Source organism: Nerophis lumbriciformis, linkage group LG03, assembly GCF_033978685.3.
Source record: "Nerophis lumbriciformis linkage group LG03, RoL_Nlum_v2.1, whole genome shotgun sequence".
Lineage (NCBI taxonomy): Eukaryota > Metazoa > Chordata > Actinopteri > Syngnathiformes > Syngnathidae > Nerophis > Nerophis lumbriciformis.
The window spans coordinates 18,071,977-18,096,397 of NC_084550.2; the positions used below are offsets into that span (position 1 = coordinate 18,071,977).

General features: G+C 40.0%; 1 protein-coding gene across 1 annotated transcript; it reads left to right on the forward strand.

Annotated features, from left to right (window-relative positions):
- Positions 1-1,414: 1,414 nt before the first annotated feature.
- slc23a1 (solute carrier family 23 member 1) lies at positions 1,415-23,757 on the forward strand. Its single transcript, XM_061928362.1, has 14 exons — positions 1,415-2,008; positions 5,013-5,138; positions 5,226-5,383; positions 5,508-5,596; positions 5,692-5,759; positions 11,844-12,025; positions 12,111-12,231; positions 12,306-12,462; positions 12,533-12,680; positions 12,744-12,849; positions 22,466-22,595; positions 22,677-22,820; positions 22,879-22,974; positions 23,101-23,757. Exons 1-14 carry the CDS (start codon positions 1,976-1,978, stop codon positions 23,349-23,351), a joined length of 1,809 nt encoding a protein of 602 aa, XP_061784346.1. The 5' UTR covers positions 1,415-1,975; the 3' UTR covers positions 23,352-23,757.
- Positions 23,758-24,421: the final 664 nt, after the last annotated feature.

Here is a 24,421-nt window from a genome sequence, read left to right on the forward strand (position 1 = left end):
TGCACGTTGTCTTTGTCACTAAAGGAAAAATATAATCTGCGGGAGAGAATCCCTCTGACATTTTAAAGTATTTTATTCCTTTTTTTGAGTGGTCAGCTTGAAGCGTCCCTCTGTCTCCGACTCCCTTATCGTCATGTGCCTGTCTGTTGGTTTTAGGCATTGTTTTCTCTAAATACATTTGTCTAAATATGGACAAGGACACACATTATCGTGGGTTTCCTGGACGTCATTTTCATCACTAAAGGAAAAAATCTAATCTGCGGGAGATAAATATGTGTGGTTTTTTTGAGTCCTCAGCTTGAAGCGTCCCTCTATCTCTGACTCCCTCATCATCATGTGGCATAAGTGTGTGACTGTCTGCCTTATCTTGCCTCTGATTGGCTAGTACGTAATGTTTCGCCCTAACCTTAGCCAATTGTGACTCATCATACGAACACCAACTAATCCATGGATTTTCTCCGTATGTATGGATGTTGTCATTCACCCAGGTCATTGTCTTTTCTCCATATTTTTGGGGGTCCTGGATTCACAGTCCATGTTCTCTTTTTGTAGCTTGTAGCGTTGATGTAAGCTACTTAATAGTACCTAAACTACAGATTAAGCTACTCATTAAAAAAGTAGCTAAGCTACTTGAAAATGTAGTTAAGTTACTGCGGAGGTCTTGCTCCTCCGGGTTCTTCGGACCACCAACCACGGACATGACAGCTGCGTTCAGGGTTTTGAACAATGTTTTATTTTTCAATAAATTGTCCTTTTTGTGCTTTTCAGCCATGTTACAGTCTTTCTCGCTCACGCTCGTGCTGGTCCTTTCTCTCCACCATCAACAACAACTCTCCCCTCTCCTTCCCGACTGCTGCCTTTAACAGAGCGACAGGTGATCAGACAAACACTCACAGCTGTGTCATCTACGCACCTGTCACTGATCTCGAAACCAGTCCTGGCACACCCCGCTTCGCTGCAGGTCCGCAGGCCACGCCCCCCCCACCCCCCCACACAGTTAGGTAGCTTTAAGCTACAGACCCCCATTTAAGGGCGTTTTTATCTATGGGCCCACATGTATAATATCAATGTTAATGTAACTGAGAGCCAATAAGGGTCCATTACTATTAACTATCTGTCATTTAGCTGGGGACACCCTACAACTACATCTAGGGGTCCCCGCACCCCACTGTATGTATTTATTTTAGTTTGCCTTTTCTTTGTCTCACCCCTATGATGTTACTCATTTTCTCTACCTACGTTAGAAAAAACAGCATCTAATCTGCGAGAGAGAATCCCTCTGCCATTTAAAAATGTTTTTTTTGAGTCCCCAGCTTGAAGCGTCCCTCTATCTCCGACTCCCTCGTCATCATGTGACATAAGTGTGTGACTGTTATGATTTTGCTTACTAGTTTCGATGACCCGCCTTGTCTTGCCTCTGATTGGCCAGTCCGTAATGTTTTGCGCAATAATGAAACATGACACAAAGAGTTTGGATCGAGATATCTCCGAAGAAGGAAGGATCTTTAAGAAAAAGGTGAGTTATCACTTTGTTGTGCAAACATCGACAATAACAAGCTCCGCCTCTTTGAAGGGCCGCTGACCTCCTGTGCTGCCATTGACCGACTATCAGTCCTAATTAAAGTACATTACTTTTCCGAAGACAGATGCGGATCAATGGATCGCGCCTTGAGGCTCCGCCCCCTTGAGTCACCTGCCGGGAACTACTTTAGCATGTGGTATGGCGGTCACGGCCTACGGTTGCCATGTGCCGGAAGCCGAGGACAACTTGTCCTTGCCCTCGGCTATCGTGCGCCCGACCTTTTAAAAAAATTAATGTATTTACAGCCTTTGTTTAGTGTAATCATTGATCAGTGGACACACCTCAGCACAGACTAATTGATGAGAAAGTTTGTTTCAGGTGAAAGTCCACAAAGATTAACCATCGGACTGGAAGAGCCACCGCCATCGCCTTCTCCACGTCGCTGCTTCGCATATGGCTGCCAGGGAAACAGAAGATGACTCGAAGGTAAGTCAATCATTCATATTCACAAATATTCTTTGACTCAATTAAAAATTTCATTGATATTTCAAAGATTTCATAGATTCATTCATTCATGCCTCAGGATTATGCAATGTTCATGGTTCGGTCTTTCTCGGTTGGTTGAATGATTGTTAAACGTGACAGTCAAGATTCTGTGGCCGTAGCACAGGGGTGTCCAAATCTTACCCACAGGAAGATTGCGTATATTTTGATAGTTTGATCATTCTGACGTTTAGTCGCCATCTAGTGGACAACGCGAGTAATTCACATCAATAACCTTTAGTTAAGTTCTGAATGCAAACAACCTTCCTTAGTCATGGTGCAAAAAAAAATATTACATGTTCATTGTTAAGTCTTTCTCGGTCAATGGGACACTTAGTTGATTGTTAAACGTGACAGTCAAGATTCTGTGGCCGTAGCACAGGGGTGTCCAAATCTTACCCACAGGAAGATTGCATATATTTTGATAGTTTGATCATTCTGACGTTTAGTCGCCATCTAGTGGACAACGCGAGTAATTCACATCAATAACCTTTAGTTAAGTTCTGAATGCAAACAACCTTCCTTAGTCATGGTGCAAAAAAAAAATATTACATGTTCATTGTTCGGTCTTTCTCGGTCAATGGGACACTTAGTTGATTGTTAAACGTGACAGTCAAGATTCTGTGGCCGTAGCACAGTGGTGTCCAAATCTTACCCACAGGGAGATTGTGTACATTTTGATAGTTTGATCATTTTGACGTTTAGTTGCCATTTAGTGGACAACGCGAGTAATTCACATCAATAACCTTTAGTTATGTTCTGACTGCAAACAACCTTCCCTAGTCATGGTGCAAAAAAAAAATAATTACATATTCATTGTTTGGTCTTTCTCGATCAATGGGACACTTAGTTGATTGTTAAACGTGACAGTCAAGATTATGTGGCCGTAGCACAGGGGTGTCCAAATCTTACCCACAGGGAGATTGTGTACATTTTGATAGTTTGATCATTTTGACGTTTAGTTGCCATCTAGTGGACAACGCGAGTAATTCACATCAATAACCTTTAGTTATGTTCTGAATGCAAACAACTGTCCCTAGTCATGGTGTAAAAAAATTATAAAAAATTATATGTTCATGTTTTGGTCTTTCTCGGTCAATGGGACACTTAGTTGATTGTTAAACGTGACAGTCAAGATTCTGTGGCCGTAGCACAGGGGTGTCCAAATCTTACCTACAGGGAGATTGTGTACATTTTGATAGTTTGATCATTTTGACGTTTAGTTGCCATCTAGTGGACAACGCGAGTAATTCACATCAATAACCTTTAGTTATGTTCTCAATGCAAACAACCTTCCCTAGTCATAGAGAAAAACTTTTTTTTTTTAATTACATGTTCATGGTTCAGTCTTTCTCGGTCACTGGGACAATTAGTTGGTTGTTAAACGCGACAGTCAAGATTCTGTGGCCGTAGCACAGGGGTGTCCAAATCACGGCCCGCTGCCGACGTCTTCCATTTGGGCCACGAGACATCATGAGTTAATAAAGAATCTTACCCACAGGGAGATTGCGTACAATTTGAGTTTGATCATTTTGACTTTAGTCCCCATAGAGTGGACAACGCAAGTAGTTCACATCAATAACCTTTAATTATGCTCTGAATGCAAACAACCTTCCCTAGTCATGGTGCAAAAAATGTTTTAAATTACATGTTCATTGTTTGGTCTTTCTTGGTCAATGGGACACTTAGTTGATTGTTAAACGTGACAGTTAAGATTCCGTGGCTTTAGCACAGGGGTGTCCAAATCTTACCCACAGGGAGATTGCGTATATTTTGATAGTTTGATCATTTTGACGTTTAGTTGCCATCCAGTGGACAACGCGAGTAATTCACATCAATAACCTTTAGTTATGTTCTGAATGCAAACAACCTTCCCTAGTCATGGTGCAAAAAAAAAAAATACAATACAATTACATGTTCATGGTTCGGTCTTTCTCGGTCACTGGGACACTTAGTTGGTTGTTAAACGTGACAGTCATGATTTTGTGGCCGTAGCACAGGGGTGTCTATCACGGCCCGCCGCCGACATCTTGAATTTGGCCATGAAACGTCAGGAGTTAATAAGGAATCTTACCCACAAGGAGATTGCGTACATTTTGATAGTTTGATAATTTTGACGTTTAGTCGCCATCAAGTGGACAACGTGAGTAATTCACATCAATAACCTTTAATTATGCTCTGAATGCAAACAACCTTCCCTAGTCATGGTGCAAAAACATTTTTGAATTACATGTTCATGGTTCGGGCTTTCTCGGTCACTGGGACACTTAGTGGATTGTTAAACGTGACAGTCAAGATTCTGTGACCGTAGCACAGGGGTGTCCAAATCAAGTCCCGCCGCCGACGTCTTCAATTTGCCCACGAGACATCAGGAGTTAATGAGGAATCTTACCCACAGGGAGATTGCGTACATTTTGATAGTTTGATCATTTTGACGTTGAGTCGCCATCTAGTGGGCAATATGAGTAATTCACATCAATGACCTTTAATTATGCTCTGAATGCAAACAACCTTCCCTAGTCATGGTACAAAAAAATAAATAAAATTACATGTTCATTGTTCGGTCTTTCTCAGTCAATGGGACACTTAGTTGATTGTTAAACGTGACAGTCAAGATTCTGTGGCCGTAGCACAGGGGTGTCCAAATCTTACCCACAGGAAGATTGTGTACATTTTGATAGTTTGATTCTGACGTTTAGTCGCCATCTAGTGGACAACGTAAGTAATTCACATTAAGAACCTTTAATTATACCCTGAATGCAAACAACCTACCATAGTCATGGTGTAAAACAAATTACAAACCATAATAGCGAAAAAACACAGTTTTGACCAAATTTTTTTAGCCCATTGCGGCCCCCAATTCAAAAAGTTTGGACCCCCCTGCGTAGCAGCTCAAAATGCACTAGAAGAATAACATCATTCAGTTTGGAGGTTTGTGTCCAATCAGGTTCAGGATCACCTTCCAGGAGGGCGGAGCCTCAACGCGAATAAAGCGCCAAATACGTCCACGGACATGATTTACACCATCGAGGACGTCCCACCCTGGTACTTGTGTATTCTCCTGGGACTGCAGGTACCTCTTGAACTAAACTGGATCAGTCCTTCTAGACTGGACCGTCAGTTCAGTCCCATGATGTCATCATATTTCCCGTGTCGCCAGCACTACCTGACGTGTTTCAGCGGCACCGTGGCTGTGCCGTTTCTCCTGGCCGAGGCCATGTGCGTGGGCGAAGACCAGAACACTATCAGTCAACTGATTGGAACCATTTTCACCACCGTCGGAGTCACCACCCTGATCCAGACCACAGTCGGAGTCAGGTGATGCGTCATTTCTTTTGAACACATCAACGTCTGACAGTCCACTCAGCAAATTCCGGACTCGACAAAACGTTTGATAGAGTCCACCAGAAATATTCCCGAATGTTTGTTGTTCTTGGTGAAGATTGCCGTTGTTCCAAGCGTCGGCTTTGGCCTTCCTGGTTCCCGCACAGGCCATTCTCGGTTTGGACCGCTGGAGTTGTCCAAGTGATGGTGAGACCGGTTTCATTCATTTGTTCTGTCGGCTTCCGAACAAATATCAACCAGGCTTTAGGAGGACTTCACCAACTGTTTGTGTGTGTTTTCAGAGGAGATTTACGGGAACGGCAGTCTTCCACTGGACACCTCCCACATTTGGCAACCTCGTATCAGAGAGGTGAGTAATTACCTTGACGAGTTTGCACCTCATGTTCTGTTTTATTGTTGACATAAAAACAACCAACTGACGCCAACCACTACAACCAGAAGGTGTGAAGTAATATTTATAGTATCTAGTACCGGATTTCCCCCCAGATAGCCACTATAAATGGCGGTGTGTGTTTTTTTTATTGATTTTCTTTGGCACTCAGTACAGGTATGTACAATAAAACAGTAATGATGCATATATTTTTCATATATTGCTGCTTTTTGTACAAGTTAACACAGGCTACACTTTATTCTGCCCTCCCTGAATGTTGCAATTTAGTTTGCTAAATATAGAAACGGTCTTTTGAATTAGAAATGAAAAAATAACTTGACGTGTTTTGTTGATATTCTCCACAATGAAGTCACTGTAAAACTAACCACACGAAGGAAAGTAAATTTTATTTATATATATATATATATATATATATATATATATATATATATATATATATATATATATATATATACACATATACAAACCCTGTTTCCATATGAGTTGGAAAATTGTGTTAGATGTAAATATAAACGGAATACAATGATTTGCAAATCATTTTCAACCCATATTCAGTTGAATATGCTACAAAGACAACATATTTGATGTTCAAACTGATAAACATTTTTTTTTTTTTTGCAAATAATCATTAACTTTAGAATTTGATGCCAACAACACGTGACAAAGAAGTTGGGAAAAGTGGAAATAAATACTGATAAAGTTGAGGAATGCTCATCAAACACTTATTTGGAACATCCCACAGGTGAACGGGCAAATTGGGAATGGGTGGGTGCCATGATTGGGTATAAAAGTAGATTCCATGAAATGCTCAGTCATTCACAAACAAGGATGGAGCGAGGGTCACCACTTTGGCAACAAATGCATGAGCAAATTGTTGAACAGTTTAAGAAAAACCTTTCTCAACCAGCTATTGCAAGGAATTTAGGAATTTCACCATCTACGGTCCGTAATATCATCAAAGGGTTCAAAGAATCTGGAGAAATCAATGCACGAGCAGCTAAGCCCGTGACCTTCGATCCCTCAGGCTGTACTGCATCAACAAGCGACACCAGTGTGTAAAGGATATCACCACATGGGCTCAGGAACACTTCAGAAACCCACTGTCAGTAACTACAGGTGGTCGCTACATCTGTAAGTGCAAGTTAAAACTCTCCTATGCAAGGCGAAAACCGTTTATCAACAACACCCAGAAACGCAGTCGGCTTCGCTGGGCCCTGAACTCATCTAAGATGGACTGATACAAAGTGGAAAAGTGTTCTGTGGCCTGACGACTCCACATTTCAAATTGTTTTTGGAAACTGTGGACGTCGTGTCCTCCGGACCAAAAAGGAAAAGAACCATCCGGATTGTTATAGGCGCAAAGTTGAAAAGCCAGCATCTGTGATGGTATGGGGGTGTATTAGTGCCCAAGACATGGGTAACTTACACATCTGTGAAGGCGCCATTAAGGCTGAAAGGTACATACAGGTTTTGGAGCAACATAAGTTGCCATCCAAGCAACGTTACCATGGACGACCCTGCTTATTTCAGCAAGACAATGCCAAGCCACGTGTTACATCAACGTGGCTTCATAGTAAAAGAGTGCGGGTACTAGACTGGCCTGCCTGTAGTCCAAACCTGTCTCCCATTCAAAATGTGTGGCGCATTATGAAGCCTAAAATACCACAACGGAGACCCCCGGACTGTTGAACAACTTAAGCTGTACATCAAGCAAGAATGGGAAAGAATTCCACCTGAGAAGCTTCAAAAATGTTTCTCCTCAGTTCCCAAACGTTTACTGAGTGTTAAAAGGAAAGGCCATGTAACACAGTGGTGAACATGCCCTTTCCCAACTACTTTGGCACGTGTTGCAGCCATGAAATTCTAAGTTAATTATTATTTGCAAAAAAAAAATAAAGTTTATGAGTTTGAACATCAAATATGTTGTCTTTGTAGTGCATTCAATTGAATATGGGTTGAAAAGGATTTGCAAATCATTGTATTCCGTTTATATTTACATCTAACACAATTTCCCAACTCATATGGAAACAGGGTTTGTATATATAAACTGTATGTATGTACCGTATTTTTCGGACTATAAGTCGCAGTTTTTTTCATAGTTTGGCCGGGCTCCAGTGCAACTTTTATATGTTTTTTTCCTTCTTTATTATGCATTTTCGGCAGGTGCGACTTATACTCCGGTGCGACTTATACTCCGAAAAATACGGTATGTATGTTTGTATGTGTATGAGGGAGGGGGCGGTGGGTTGGCCATTGAGAGCGAGGACGAAAGGTTGGCCATTGACGACGACGACTGGAGGTTGGCCAATGGGGGCGGGGTTGGGAAGTTGGCCATTAAAGGTGGGGACGGGAGTTTGGCCATTGAGGGCTGGGACAAGCAATTGGTCATTGAGGGCGGGGACGGGGGGGTGGTCATTGAGAGCGAGGACGAAAGGTTGGCCATTGAAGGCGAGGACTAGAGGTTGGCCAGTGGGGGCGGGGATGGGAGGTTGGCCATTAAAGGTGGGGACGGGAGGTTGGCCATTGAGGGCTGGGACAAGCAATTGGTCATTGAGGGCGGGGACGGGGGGTTGGTCACTGAGAGCAAGGACGAAAGGTTGGCCATTGAAGGCGAGGACTAGAGGTTGGCCAGTGGGGGCGGGGATGGGAGGTTGGCCATTAAAGGTGGGGACGTGAGATTGGCCATTGAGGGCTGGGACAAGCAGTTGGTCATTGAGGGCGGGGACGGAGGGTTGGTCATTGAGAGCGAGGACGAAAGGTTGGCCATTGAAGGCGACGACTGGAGGTTGGCCAATGGGGGCGGTGATGGGAGGTTGGCCATTGAGAGCGAGGACGAAAGGTTGGCCATTGAAGGCGAGGACTGGAGGTTGGCCAATAGGGGCAGGGATGGGAGGTTGGCCATTAAAGGTGGGGACGGGAGGTTGGCCATTGAGGGCTGGGACAAGCAATTGGTCATTGAGGGCGGGGACGGGGGTTGGTCACTGAGAGCGAGGACGAAAGGTTGGCCATTGAAGGCGAGGACTAGAGGTTGGCCAGTGGGGGCGGGGATGGGAAGTTGGCCATTAAAGGTGGTGACGGGAGGTTGGCCATTGAGGGCTGGGACAAGCAATTGGTCATTGAGGGCGGGGACGGGGGATTGGTCACTGAGAGCGAGGACGAAAGGTTGGCCATTGAAGGCGAGGACTAGAGGTTGGCCAGTGGGGGCGGGGATGGGAGGTTGGCCATTAAAGGTGGGGACGGGAGATTGACCATTGAGGGCTGGGACAAGCAGTTGGTCATTGAGGGCGGGGACGGAGGGTTGGTCATTGAGAGCGAGGACGAAAGGTTGGCCATTGAAGGCGACGACTGGAGGTTGGCCAATGGGGGCGGTGATGGGAGGTTGGCCATTGAGAGCGAGGACGAAAGGTTGGCCATTGAAGGCGAGGACTGGAGGTTGGCCAATAGGGGCGGGGACGGGAGGTTGGCCATTAAAGGTGGGTACGGGAGGTTGGCCATTAAAGGTGGGGACGGGAGGTTGGCCATTAAAGGTGGGGACGTGAGGTTGGCCATTGAGGGCTGGGACAAGCAGTTGGTCATTGAGGGCGGGGACGGTGGGTTGGCCATTGAGAGCGAGGACGAAAGGTTGGCCATTGACGACAACGACTGGAGGTTGGCCAATGGGGGCGGGGTTGGGAAGTTGGCCATTAAAGGTGGGGACGGGAGGTTGGCCATTGAGGGCTGGGACAAGCAATTGGTCATTGAGGGCGGGGACGGGGGGTTGGTCACTGAGAGCGAGGACGAAAGGTTGGCCATTTAACGCGAGGACTGGAGGTTGGCCAATGGGGGCCTGGATGGGAGGTTGGCCATTAAAGGTGGGGACGGGAGGTTGCTATTGAGGGCTGGGACAAGCAGTTGGTCATTGAGGGCGGGGACGGGGGTTTGGCCATTGAGAGCGAGGACGACAGGTTGGCCAATGGGGGCGGGGATGGGAAGTTGGCCATTAAAGGTGGGGACGGGAAGTTGGCCATTGAGGGCGGGGACGGGGCGTTGGCCATTGAGAGCGAGGACGAAAGGTCGGCCATTGAAGGCGAGGACTGGAGGTTGGCCAATGGGGGCGGGGATGGGAGGTTGGCCATTAAAGGTGGGGATGGGCGATTGGCCATTGAAGGCTGGGACAAGCAGTTGGTCATTGAGGGCGGGGACGGGGGTTTTGGCCATTGAGAGCGAGGACGAAAGGTTGGCCATTGAAGGCGAGGACTGGAGGTTTGCCAATGGGGACGGGGACGGGAGGATGGCCATTAAAGGTGGGGACGGGAAGTTGGCCATTGAGAGCGAGGACGAAAGGTTGGCCATTGAAGGCGACGACTGGAGGTTGGCCAATGGGGGCGGTGATGGGAGGTTAAATAAATAATGATAAATGGGTTGTACTTGTATAGCGCTTTTCTACCTTCAAGGTACTCAAAGCGCTTTGACACTACTTCCACATTTACCCATTCACACACACATTCACACACTGATGGAGGGAGCTGCCATGCAAGGCGCTAACCAGCACCCATCAGGAGCAAGGGTGAAGTGTCTTGCTCAGGACACAACGGACATGACGAGGTTGGTATTAGGTGGGGATTGAACCAGGGACCCTTGGGTTGCGCACGGCCACTCTTCCACTGCGCCACGCCGTCCCTAGGTTGGCCATTGAGGGCTGGGACAAGCAGTTAGTCATTGAAGGCGGGGGCGGGGGGTTGGCCATTGAGGACGAGGACTGGAGGTTGGCCAATGGGTGCGGGGACGGGAGGTTGGCCAATAAAAGTGGGGATGTGAGGTTGGCCATTGAGGGCGGGGACTAGAGGTTGGCATCAAAGGAGCGTAGAAGACGGGTTGGGGAGTGCCGGTGGAGAAGGTCTGTGAGGTAGATCGTGTAGTGCTTTGAAAGAGAGTAGAAGAATTTTAAACTATATGCCATGTTGAAATGGAAGTCAGTGAAGGTTGAGAACAGGGGTGATGTAGTGGCTGGAGCGGGTGTGAGTGAGGAGGCGGGCACTAATGGAGTCTATGAAGGCGTGGGTGATGGTTTCAGCAGCACAGTAGGTGAGGAAGGGTTAAGGCGGCCATTTATTTTTTAGGTGAAAGAAGCAGTCGGCCCTAACTGGGTGATGCACGCATCACTGGGTGCTGTCGAGGAACAAACCAGTTCAAGTTCACAAAGGTGGGGCCGTTCCCGCCAAACCCTGCCTCTCAGCCGCTCCAAGTCTAAGCGCGACGCCACCATTGTTGTCGTCTCGTGTTTGGATGAACACGAACACCCGGCTCTGAAAATGTAGTAACTCCTTTGACAAGTTGACAAACTTTACTGTGCAACCCTATTTTCCCCCGTTCCTATTTTATGGTGCCTTCTTCTTCTCTGGTCGAACAGAGCTGCTGCACAGTTACGATGCACACTGCCGCCTAGTGTACAGCGCTGTAACTACACGCTACATTGGCAGTGCATTAAAATTACTGAGCGAGGATGGTAAACAAGTAAAGGAAAAAAACGAAAAACTACTCAATTAGCTCTATTTAAGTTATTTTGCTAGTTTGCCCGTTAGTGACGGTTAGTTTTGCTTGTGAGCAGCTACGTACAGTATCATTTGTCATGATCCGTTGCCCGGATCATGTTTTGTTTAGTTTTGACTCTCTCAGTTCTGTTTTCAGCACCCATGAGTTTGTGTGTTTTGGTTACCATGGGTGCTGACTAGGTTCACCTACCTCTGATTAATGTCCGGGACGCACCTGCTGCCGGGCACTAATCAGATAGCTACTTATTTCCGTTTTTCGCCACACTCGGTTTGCGGGACCGGTACTTTTTAGAGGCGGTGTAGTACTGAAAATGATTAATTAGTATCACGGTACTATACAAATACCGGTATACCGTACAACCTAACTTGGTACATTGACTGATTTATGAGGAATTAATACTTATCCTTACCTGTATATTGCCTCCGGAGTTTCCGTCTGCATCCTGGGAGAACGACCCACGCATAAACATGCGACCCAACCGTGACATCATTCTTAATAATTGTCTTGCAGATTCAGGGCGCCATCATAGTGTCAAGCACGGTGGAGCTCCTGATTGGTCTACTGGGACTGCCAGGGATACTGCTGGAATACATCGGGCCGCTCACGATCACGCCGACCGTGTCGCTCATCGGCCTGTCTGTGTTTACCACGGCAGGAGACCGGGCCGGTTCCCACTGGGGCTTCTCAGCACTGTGTGACCCAGACCTCCCTTTCTTTGATTATCATAAATACAGACGTAACGTGAATATACCTTACCTTGTTTTCTTGGCTTTCCAGGTGTATTCTCCTCATTGTACTGTTTGCTCAGTACTTGCGGGCAACTTCACTCCCTGTGCCGGTCTATAGCAAGAAGAAAGGACTGCGGTTCACCAAAGTCTACATCTTCAAAATGTTTCCGGTAAAAAAAACTCACAGCCAGTGTCTAGTCAGGCATAGAGTTTGTCCTGTCTGAAGGTGTCCGTTTGTGTCCAGATCATACTCGCCATCATGCTGGTCTGGCTGCTTTGTTACATCTTCACCCTCACCAACCTCCTACCCTCGGACCCAAAACGTTACGGATACAAGGCCAGGACCGACGCGCGCGGTGACATCATGACTTCATCTCCCTGGTTCAGAGTTCCTTACCCCTGTGAGACAAACCACATCGCCATCCTGACACGGAACAGGCCAACTGAAACATGTCACTTGACCCCTCATAGGCCAGTGGGGGTTGCCTGTGGTAACGCTGGCGGGGGTGTTGGGAATGCTCAGCGCAACCATGGCAGGCATTGTAGAGTCCATCGGTGATTATTACGCCTGTGCTCGCCTCTCCGGGGCTACTCCGCCTCCGGTCCATGCGATCAACAGGTGAGGCAAGAAATGAACCGGACTTACCTGGGCAGGTGTTCAATGTAGTTTTGTTTGTTGCAGAGGAATCTTCACAGAGGGACTGTGTTGCATCATCGCCGGACTTCTCGGGACTGGAAATGGCTCCACCTCCTCCAGCCCAAATATTGGTGTTCTTGGCATAACTAAGGTACCGTATTTTCCGGACTGTAAGGCGCACTTAAAGTCCTTTTTTTCCCCTCAAAACTCGACAGTGCGCCTTATAACCCGGTGCGCCTAAAGTACGGAATAATTCTGGATTTGCTTACCGACCATGAAGCAATTTTATTTGGTACATGGTGTAATGATAAGTGTGACCAGTAGATGGCAGTCATACATAAGAGATACGTGTAGACTGCACTATGATGGCAATATGACCCAAGTAAACAACACCAACATTTTATATGTTCCATTGAAAATATAGAACATTACACACGGCGTTCAAAAATCTATCAAAATGTTTTAGTACGACTTTGGTAAGCTATGAAGCCACACCGCTTGATGGATTGTCGGCACATTAAACATACAAGTATTATTATGGTATGTGTATAAGGTAAGACATATTATCTAGCGTTTTGTTTCGCAATATTATGCAAAAGCAACTTTTCTTACCTTCTGGTACCTGCTGATCTGTATTTGGGATCTGCATAAATCCTGAGAAATTGCGCGCATCCGCCTTTGTAGTTCGTGCCGACACCGTAGTTGATAAGCTTCTTCTTTTTCTCTATCTTCTTGTTATGGGACATTCATCCTCCGCTGTTGCAACGAATCATAACAGTGTGTACTGGTACCTAAAAAATACTATAACTGCCTTAAAAACACTCTCTGCGCACGCATAAAAACTACGGTGTGTACATAAAAAGTACTGTAAATGCCTTATAACCACTCTGCGCATGCATAAAAACTACTGTGCACAAAAAAAATACTATGAATGCATAAAAACACTCTCTGCGCACGCATAAAAACTACTGTGTACATACAAAATAAAGTAAGTGCATAAAACACTCTGCACATGAATAAAAACTAGTGTGTGTACATAAAAAATACTATGAATGCATAAAAACACTCTGCGCACGCATAAAAACTACTGTCTACATAAAAAATACAGTAAGTGCATAAAACACTCTGCACATGAATAAAAACTAGTGTGTGTACATAAAAAAATACTATAAATACATAAAAACCACTCTGCGCGCGCATAAAAACTACTGTGTGTGTATATAAAAAATACTATAAATGCATAAAAACCACTCTCTGCTCAAGCATAAAAACTACTGTGTGTGTGTACATAAAAAGTACTATAAATGCATAAAAACCACTCTGCACATGCATAAAAACTACTGTGTGTACATAAATACTATAAATGAAAAAAAAAACACTCTCTGCACGTGCATAAAAAATACTGTGTGTACATAAAAAAATACTATAAATGCATAAAAAAGACTTTGCACACGCAAAAAAAGTACTGTATACTTAAAAAATACTATAAATGCATAAAAACCACTCTGCACACACATAAAAACTACTGTCTACATAAAAAATACTATAAATGCATAAAACACTCAGCGCACGCAAAAAAACTACTGTGTGTACATAAAAAATACTATAAATGCATAAAATCCACTCTGCACATGCATAAAAACTACTGTATACATAAAAAAATACTATAAATGCATAAAACACTCTGCACACGCATAAAAACTACTGTGTGTACATATAAAAACTAAAAATGCATAAAAACCACTCGTGCACACGCATAAAAACTACTGTGTGTACATAAAAAATACTATAAATATACAAAAACTCTCTGCACACGCATAAAAACTACTGTGTGTACATAAAAAATACTATAAATATACAAAAACTCTCTGCACACACAAAAACTACTGTGTGTACATATAAAAACTAAAAATGCATAAAAACCACTCGTGCACACGCATAAAAACTACTGTGTGTACATAAAAAATACTATAAATGCATAAAAACCACTCTCTGCACACGCATAAAAACTACTGTGTGTACATAAAAAATACTATAAATATACAAAAACTCTCTGCACACACAAAAACTACTGTGTGTACATAAAAATATTATAAATGCATAAAAACACTCTCTGCATCATAAAAACTACTGTGTACATAAAAATACTATAAATGCATAAAAACACTGTACATGCATTAAAAACTACTGTACACATAAAAAAATACTATAAATGCATAAAACACTCTGCCCATGCATAAAAACTACTGTATACTTAAAAAAATACTATAAATGCATAAAAACCACTCTGCACACACACAAAAACTTCTGTGTACATAAAAAATACTATAAATGCAAAAAAACACTCTCTGCACACTAAAACTACTGTATACATAACAAATACCATAAATGCATAAAAACCATTCTGCACATGCACAAAAACTACTGTATACATAAAAAATACTATAAATGCATAAAAACCACTCTCTGCTCAAGCCTAAAAACTACTGTGTGTACATAAAAAGTACTATAAATGCATAAAAACCACTCTGCACATGCATAAAAACTACTGTGTGTACATAAATACTATAAATTTAAAAAAAAAACACTCTCTGCACGTGCATAAAAAATACCGTGTGTACATAAAAAATACTATAAATGCATAAAAAACACTCTGCACACACATAAAAACTTCTGTGTGAACATAAAAATACTATAAATGCAAAAAAACACTCTGCACACTAAAACTACTGTATACATAACAAATACCATAAATGCATAAAAACCACTCTGCACACATAAAAACTACTGTGTGTACATAAAAAAAACTAAAAATGCATAAAAAACACTCTGTGCACACATAAACACTACTGTGTGTACATAAAAAATACTATAAATGCATAAAACACTCTGCACACGCATAAAAACTACTCTGTGTATATCAAAACACTATAAATGCATAAAAAACACACTCTGCACACGCATAAAAACTACTCTGTGTATATTAAAATACTATAAATGCATAAAAAAACACTCTGCACACGCAAAAAAACTACCGTGTGTACATAAAAATACTATGAATGCATAAAAAAACACTGCACACGCATAAAAACTACTGTGTGTACATAAAAATATTATGAATGCATAAAAAACACTGCACACGCATAAAAACTACTGTGTACATAAAAATACAATAAATGCATAAAAAACACTCTGTGCACACATAAAAAAATATTTGCGTGTACATAAAAAAGACTATGAACACATAAAAAATATTCTCCACGCTCGCATAAAAAACACTCTCGATGCTCGTATAAAAACACTGCGTGCACATTAAGACCACTCTTTGCACGCGCATATAGCCCATTTCTGCAAGTGCATAAAAAACACTGTACACACGCATTAAAAAAAGACTCTCTGCGCATGCATAAAAACTACTGTGTGTATATAAAGACTATGAATGCATAAAACCACTCTGCACTCGCATGGTGTTCCTCCCTCTGGCGTGGGTATTGAATACACGGTCCAGGAATTCCCCTCCTTTCTGATTGGTCGCTTGAACGCTTTCTTCTCAAACTGTCCCTTCTGAAGGAAATTAGACTCTTCAGACACTACAACCCCAAATGAGTGCATTATGTTTTTTGTCATTTAATACAGGGTTTCCCAACCTTTTTTCCACCAGGGACCGGTTTAATGTATGCATTATTTTCACGGACCGGCTTTCTACGTGTGGCAGATAAAAACAGCCAATAAATTAGCCTTGGGCTCCAATCTGGCACATAAACATTTTATAAGTCTATTATTGTGCACTGTCCCATGTACTATAACAAAGGACTTGTAATATACAACTATTAACAAGATTATTGGTGTGTTTAGTGGGACAGGCGAAAGTTAAGTCAGAGAAAATGCGGTAGTTTATAAATTAATTAATGTTTCTGTGCGGCCCGGTAGCAAATGCGTCACGGACCAGTACCGGTCCCCGGACCGGTGGTTGGGGACCACTGATTTAATATACATGTTTTAAACTAAAATGTATTACATGATGACAGTAGCATTTACTATGATGACATCTGATTACGTCAAAAATTGATTATAACAACAACTTTTACAACTTGATATCTTATTTTGTGTTTTTATGCATTTATAGTATTCTTTATGTACACTGTAGTTTTTATGTGTGCACAGTGTTTTTTATGCATTTGTAGTAGTTTTTATGTACACAGTAGTTTTTATGCATGCAGAGTGTTTTTATGCATTTATAGTATTTCTTATGTACACACAGTAGTTCTTATGCGTACTCAGAAAGTGTTTTTTTATGCATTTATTGTATTTTTAATGTACACATAGTAGTTTTTATGCGAGCGTCAAGTGTTTTCTTATGCATTTATTGTATTTTTAATGTACACAGTAGTTTTTTTGCGTGCACAGTGTTTTTATGCGTTTATAGTATTTTTTATGTACACACTATTTTTTATGCGAGCGTCTAGTGGTTTTTATGCATTTATAGTATTTTTTATGTACACAGTAGTTTTTATGCGTGCGCAGAGAGTAGTTTTTAGGCATTTATAGTATTCTTTATGTAAACACAGTAGTTTTTATGCATGAGCAGAGTGTTTTTTTTGCATTTATAGTATTTCTTATGTACACAAAGTAGTTTTTATGCATTTATACTATTCTTTATGTACACACAGTAGTTTTTATGCATGTGCAGAGTGTTTTTTTTTGCATTTATAGTATTTCTTATGTACACAAAGTAGTTTTTATGCATTTTTAGTATTCTTTATGTACATACAGTAGTTTTTATGCATGTGCAGAGTGGTTTTTATGCATTTATAGTATTTTTTTATGTACACACAGTACTTTTTAAGCATGCGCAGAGTGTTTTTATGCATTTATAGTATTTTTTATGTACACAGTAGTTTTTATGCGAGCGCAGAGAGTAGTTTTTAGGCATTTATAGTATTCTTTATGTACATACAGTAGTTTTTATGCATGTGCAGTGTTTTTTATGCATTTATAGTATTTTTTTATAGACACACTGTAGTTTTTATGTATGCGTAGTCATTTTTATGCATTTATAGTATTTTGTATGTACACACAGTAGTTTCTATGCATGTGCAGAGTGTTTTTTTATGCATTTATAGTATTTATGTACATAGTAGTTTTTATGCGTGCGCAGAGTGGTTTTTATGCATTTATAGTATTTTTTATGTACACACACTAGTTTTTATGCATGTGCAGAGTGTTTTTTATGCATTTATAGTTTTTTTATGTACACAAAGTAGTTTTTATGCTTGCACAGAGAGAGTTTTTATGCATTTATATTATTTTTTTATATACACAGTAGTTTTTATGCGTGCACAGAAAATGTTTTTTTATGCATTTATTGTATTTTTAATGTACACACAGTAGTTTTTATGCGAGCGCCAAGTGTTTTTATGCATTTATAGTATTTTTTATGTACACACAGTAGTTTTTATGCATGCGCAGAGTGTTTTTATGCATTTATAGTATGTTTTATGGGCATACAGTAGTTTTTTAGCATGCGCAGAATATTTTTATGCATTTATAGTATTTTTTATGTACACAGTAGTTTTTATGCGTGCGCAGAGAGTAATTTTTAGGCATTTATAGTATTCTTTATGTACACACAGTAGTTTTTATGCATGTGCAGAGTGTTTTTTATGCATTTAAAGTATTTCTTATGTACACACAGTAGTTTTTATGCGCGCGGCAAGTGGTTTTTATGCATTTATAGTAGTTTTTATGTACACAGTAGTTTTTATGCATGTGTAGAGTGGTTTTTATGCATTAATAGTACTTTTTATGTACACAGAGTAGTTTTTATGCTTGAGCAGAGAGTGGTTTTTATGCATTTATAGTATTCTTTTATGTACACACACTAGTTTTTATGCATGTGCAGTGTTTTTTATGCATTTATAGTATTTTTTTATAGACACACTGTAGTTTTTATGTATGCGTAGTCATTTTTATGCATTTATAGTATTTTGTATGTACACACAGTAGTTTCTATGCATGTGCAGAGTGTTTTTTTATGCATTTATAGTATTTATGTACATAGTAGTTTGTATGCGTGTGCAGAGTGTTTTTTATGCATTTAAAGTATTTTTTATGTACACACAGTAGTTTTTATGCATGCGCAGAGTGTTTGTATGCATTTATAGTATTTTTTATGTACACACAGTAGTTTTTATGCGTGCGCAGAGAGTAGTTTTTAGGCATTTATAGTATTCTTTATGCACACACAGTAGTTTTTATGCGTGAGCAGAGAGTGTTTTTTATGCATTTATAGTATTTTTTTATATACACAGTAATTTTTATGCGTGCGCAAAGTGTTTTTTATGCACTTGTAGTTTTTTTGATGTACACAAAGTAGTTTTTATGCATGCGCAGAGTGTTTTTATGCATTTATAGTATTTTTTATGTACACAGTAGTTTTTATGCATGCGCAGAGAGTAGTTTTTAGGCATTTATAGTATTCTTTATGTACACACAGTAGTTTTTATGCATGTGCAGAGTGTTTTTTATGCATTTATAGTATGTTTTATAAGCATACAGTAGTTTTTTAGCATGCGCAGAGTATTTTTATGCATTTATAGTATTTATGTACACAGTAGTTTTTATGCGTGCACAGAGAGTAGTTTTTAGGCATTTATAGTGTTCTTTATGTACACACAGTAGTTTTTATGCATGTGCAGAGTGGTTTTTATGCATTTATAGTAGTTTTTATGTACACAGTAGTTTTTATGCATGTGTAGAGTGGTTTTTATGCATTTATAGTACTTTTTATGTACACAGAGTAGTTTTTATGCATGAGCATAAAGTGTTTTTTATGCATTTATAGTATTTTCATATGTACACACACTAGTTTTTATGCATGTGCAGTGTTTTTATGCATTTATAGTATTTTTAATGTACACAAAGTAGTTTGTATGCGTGCGCAGAGTGTTTTTTATGCATTTAAAGTATTTTTATGTACACACAGTAGTTTCTATGCATGTGCAGAGTGTTTTTTTATGCATTTATAGTATTTATGTACATAGTAGTTTTTATGCGTGCGCAGAGTGGTTTTTATGCATTTATAGTATTTTTTATGTACACACACTAGTTTTTATGCATGTGCAGAGTGTTTTTTATGCATTTATAGTTTTTTTATGTACACAAAGTAGTTTTTATGCTTGCACAGAGAGAGTTTTTATGCATTTATATTATTTTTTTATATACACAGTAGTTTTTATGCGTGCACAGAAAATGTTTTTTTATGCATTTATTGTATTTTTAATGTACACACAGTAGTTTTTATGCGAGCGCCAAGTGTTTTTATGCATTTATAGTATTTTTTATGTACACACAGTAGTTTTTATGCATGCGCAGAGTGTTTTTATGCATTTATAGTATGTTTTATGGGCATACAGTAGTTTTTTAGCATGCGCAGAGTATTTTTATGCATTTATAGTATTTTTTATGTACACAGTAGTTTTTATGCGTGCGCAGAGAGTAATTTTTAGGCATTTATAGTATTCTTTATGTACACACAGTAGTTTTTATGCATGTGCAGAGTGTTTTTTATGCATTTAAAGTATTTCTTATGTACACACAGTAGTTTTTATGCGCGCGGCAAGTGGTTTTTATGCATTTATAGTAGTTTTTATGTACACAGTAGTTTTTATGCATGTGTAGAGTGGTTTTTATGCATTAATAGTACTTTTTATGTACACAGAGTAGTTTTTATGCTTGAGCAGAGAGTGGTTTTTATGCATTTATAGTATTCTTTTATGTACACACACTAGTTTTTATGCATGTGCAGTGTTTTTATGCATTTATAGTATTTTTTATGTACACAAAGTAGTTTGTATGCGTGTGCAGAGTGTTTTTTATGCATTTAAAGTATTTTTTATGTACACACAGTAGTTTTTATGCATGCGCAGAGTGTTTGTATGCATTTATAGTATTTTTTATGTACACACAGTAGTTTTTATGCGTGCGCAGAGAGTAGTTTTTAGGCATTTATAGTATTCTTTATGCACACACAGTAGTTTTTATGCATGAGCAGAGAGTGTTTTTTATGCATTTATAGTATTTTTTTATATACACAGTAATTTTTATGCGTGCGCAAAGTGTTTTTTATGCATTTGTAGTTTTTTTGATGTACACAAAGTAGTTTTTATGCATGCGCAGAGTGTTTTTATGCATTTATAGTATTTTTTATGTACACAGTAGTTTTTATGCATGCGCAGAGAGTAGTTTTTAGGCATTTATAGTATTCTTTATGTACACACAGTAGTTTTTATGCATGTGCAGAGTGTTTTTTATGCATTTATAGTATGTTTTATAAGCATACAGTAGTTTTTTAGCATGCGCAGAGTATTTTTATGCATTTATAGTATTTATGTACACAGTAGTTTTTATGCGTGCACAGAGAGTAGTTTTTAGGCATTTATAGTGTTCTTTATGTACACACAGTAGTTTTTATGCATGTGCAGAGTGGTTTTTATGCATTTATAGTAGTTTTTATGTACACAGTAGTTTTTATGCATGTGTAGAGTGGTTTTTATGCATTTATAGTACTTTTTATGTACACAGAGTAGTTTTTATGCATGAGCATAAAGTGTTTTTTATGCATTTATAGTATTTTCATATGTACACACACTAGTTATTATGCATGTGCAGTGTTTTTATGCATTTATAGTATTTTTAATGTACACAAAGTAGTTTGTATGCGTGCGCAGAGTGTTTTTTATGCATTTAAAGTATTTTTATGTACACACAGTAGTTTTTATGCGTGAGCAGAGAGTGGTTTTTATGCATTTATAGTATTTTTGTATGTACACACAGTAGTTTTAATGCGTGCGCAGAGAGTAGTTTTTAGGCATTTATAGTATTCTTTATGCACACAGTAGTTTTTATGCGTGAGCAGAGTGGTTTTTATGCAATTATAGTATTTTTTATATACACGCAGTAATTTTTATGCTTGCACACAGAGAGTTTTTATGCATTTACAGTAGTTTTTATGCGTGCGTTTTTTATGCATTTATTGTATTTTGAATGTACACAGTAGTTTTTATGTGAGCGTCAAATGGTTTTTATACATTTATAGTATTTTTTTATGTACACACAGTAGTTTTTATGCATGTGCAGAGTGGTTTTTATGCATTTATAGTATTTTTTATGTACACACAGTAGTTTTTATGCATGAGCATAAAGTGTTTTTTATGCATTTATAGTATTTTTTATGTACACACACTAGTTTTTATGCATGTGCAGAGTGTTTTTATGCATTTATAGTATGTTTTATGTACACACAGTAGTTTTTATGCATGCGCAGAGTGTTTTTATGCATTTATAGTATTTTGTATGCACACAGTAGTTTGTATGCGTGCGCAGAGAGTAGTTTTTAGGCATTTATAGTATTCTTTATGTACACACAGTAGTTTTTATGCATGTGCAGAGTGTTTTTTATGCATGTATAGTATTTTTTTCTACACACACTGTAGTTTTTTTGTATGCGTAGTCATTTTTATGCATTTATAGTATTTTTTATGTACACTCAGTAGTTTTTATGCATGTGCAGAGTGTTTTTTTATGCATTTATAGTATTCTTTATGTACACAGTAGTTTTTATGCGTGCGCAGAGAGTAGTTTTTATGTATTTATAGTATTTTTATGTACACAGTAGCACGCAGAGTGTCTTTTATGCCTGCGCAGAAAGGCTTGATTTGCACACAGAGAGAGCTTTGATTAGAATGTTGACCTACTCCCTGGTGCAGGTGGGGAGCAGGCGAGTGGTCCAGTACGGAGCGGCCATCATGTTGCTGTTAGGATCCGTTGGGAAGTTCACGGCCTTGTTTGCGTCTCTGCCAGACCCCATCCTGGGAGGAATGTTCTGCACGCTCTTTGGTGAGTCTCACCTTGGAACAGCCTTTCCACATAAATGAGGACTTATACTTATATATTGTATTTATACATCACATTTGTCAGGTATGATCACGGCTGTCGGTCTGTCCAACCTGCAGCTGGTGGATCTCAACTCGTCCAGAAACCTTTTTGTTCTGGGCTTCTCCATGTTCTTTGGTCTGACGCTGCCAGCATACCTGGACACACACCCCAAGTCCATCAACACAGGTATGTGAGTCCGTCGTCAAGGAGATGGGTTTTACGTGGAACCTCTATGTGCTTGCAGGTCTGGCAGAACTGAATCAGATCCTGACGGTCCTTCTGTCCACTGAGATGTTTGTTGGGGGCTTCCTGGCTTTCTGCCTTGATAACACCATCCCAGGTGACTTCTTGTCCACGGGTCCTTGATATGAAGACCTTGGTCTGAGGGACAGTGTCCACTTGCTTGTTTTTGATGGTTGACCGTAGGACTACAACACGGTCAGACGTTGTGGTTGTGTGTCGCCAGGTTCTAGACAAGAGCGCGGTCTCCTGCAATGGAGGTCTTTGTCGACCTCGTCCACCTCCTACGACCTTCCTGTCGGGATGGCGCTCATCCGGCGGGCGCGCTGCCTCAGGAACTTCCCCATCAGCCCCACGTTCAGCGGTTGGACCTTGCCTGGTGAGAGCGAGGCGCAAGGAAAAGAGGAGGCGGAGCAAGAAATAGTGAGGGAGGAGCTTAGACCAGAGGAGGAAGATGAAAAGTCAACCAAGGTCTAAGGGCCTGACCTACTAAGATCCAAACAGCAGGCACGAAACAGCATGTACGAACTATAAATTAGTGTGTACTATAAGTGTGTGGAAAGTATAATATAGTGTGTACTATTAGTGTGTGCAAAGTATAATATAGTGTGCACTATTAGTGTGTACAAACTATAAATTAATGTGTACAAAGTATAAAATAGTGTGTACTATTAGTGTGTACAAACTATAGAATAGTGTGTACTATAAGTGTGTACAAACTATAAACTAGTGTATACTATTAGTGTGTATAAACTAGGATATAGTGTGTAGTACACACTATATCATAGTTTGTATGATATAGTGTGTACTATTGTATAGTTTGTGTACAAACTATAAAATAGTGTGTACTATAAGTGTTTAAAAACTATGATAAAGTGTGTAGTACACACTATATCATAGTTTTTAAACACTTATAGTACACACTATTTTATAGTTTGTACACTATGATAAAGTGTGTAGTACACACTATATCATAGTTTTTAAACACTTATAGTACACACTATTTTATAGTTTGTACACACTAATAGTATATACTAGTTTATAGTTTGTACACACTTATAGTACACACTCGTTTATACTTTGTATACACTAATAGTACAAACTAGTTTATAGATTGTACACACTAATAGTACACACTATTTTATACTTTGTACACACATGTAATACACATTATTTTATAGTTTGTGCACACTAATAGTACACACTATATTATAGTTTGTACACACTTATCATACACACTGTGTACTATTAGTGTGTACAACCTATTAACTAGTATGTACTATTTGTGTGTACAAACTATAAACTAGTGTGTACTATTAGCAGAGGTGGGACCAAGTCATTGTTTTGCAAGTCACAAGTAAGTCTCAAGTCTTTGCCCTCAAGTCCGAGTCAAGTCCCGAGTCAAGACAGGCAAGCCCCGAGTCAAGTCCAAAGTCAAGACTGGAAAGTCTCAAGTCAAGTCCTAAGTCCTGCATTTTGAGTTTCGAGTCCTTTCAAGTCCTTTTAACCACAGACTAATATATTAACACAGATTGTGTATGCTTTTC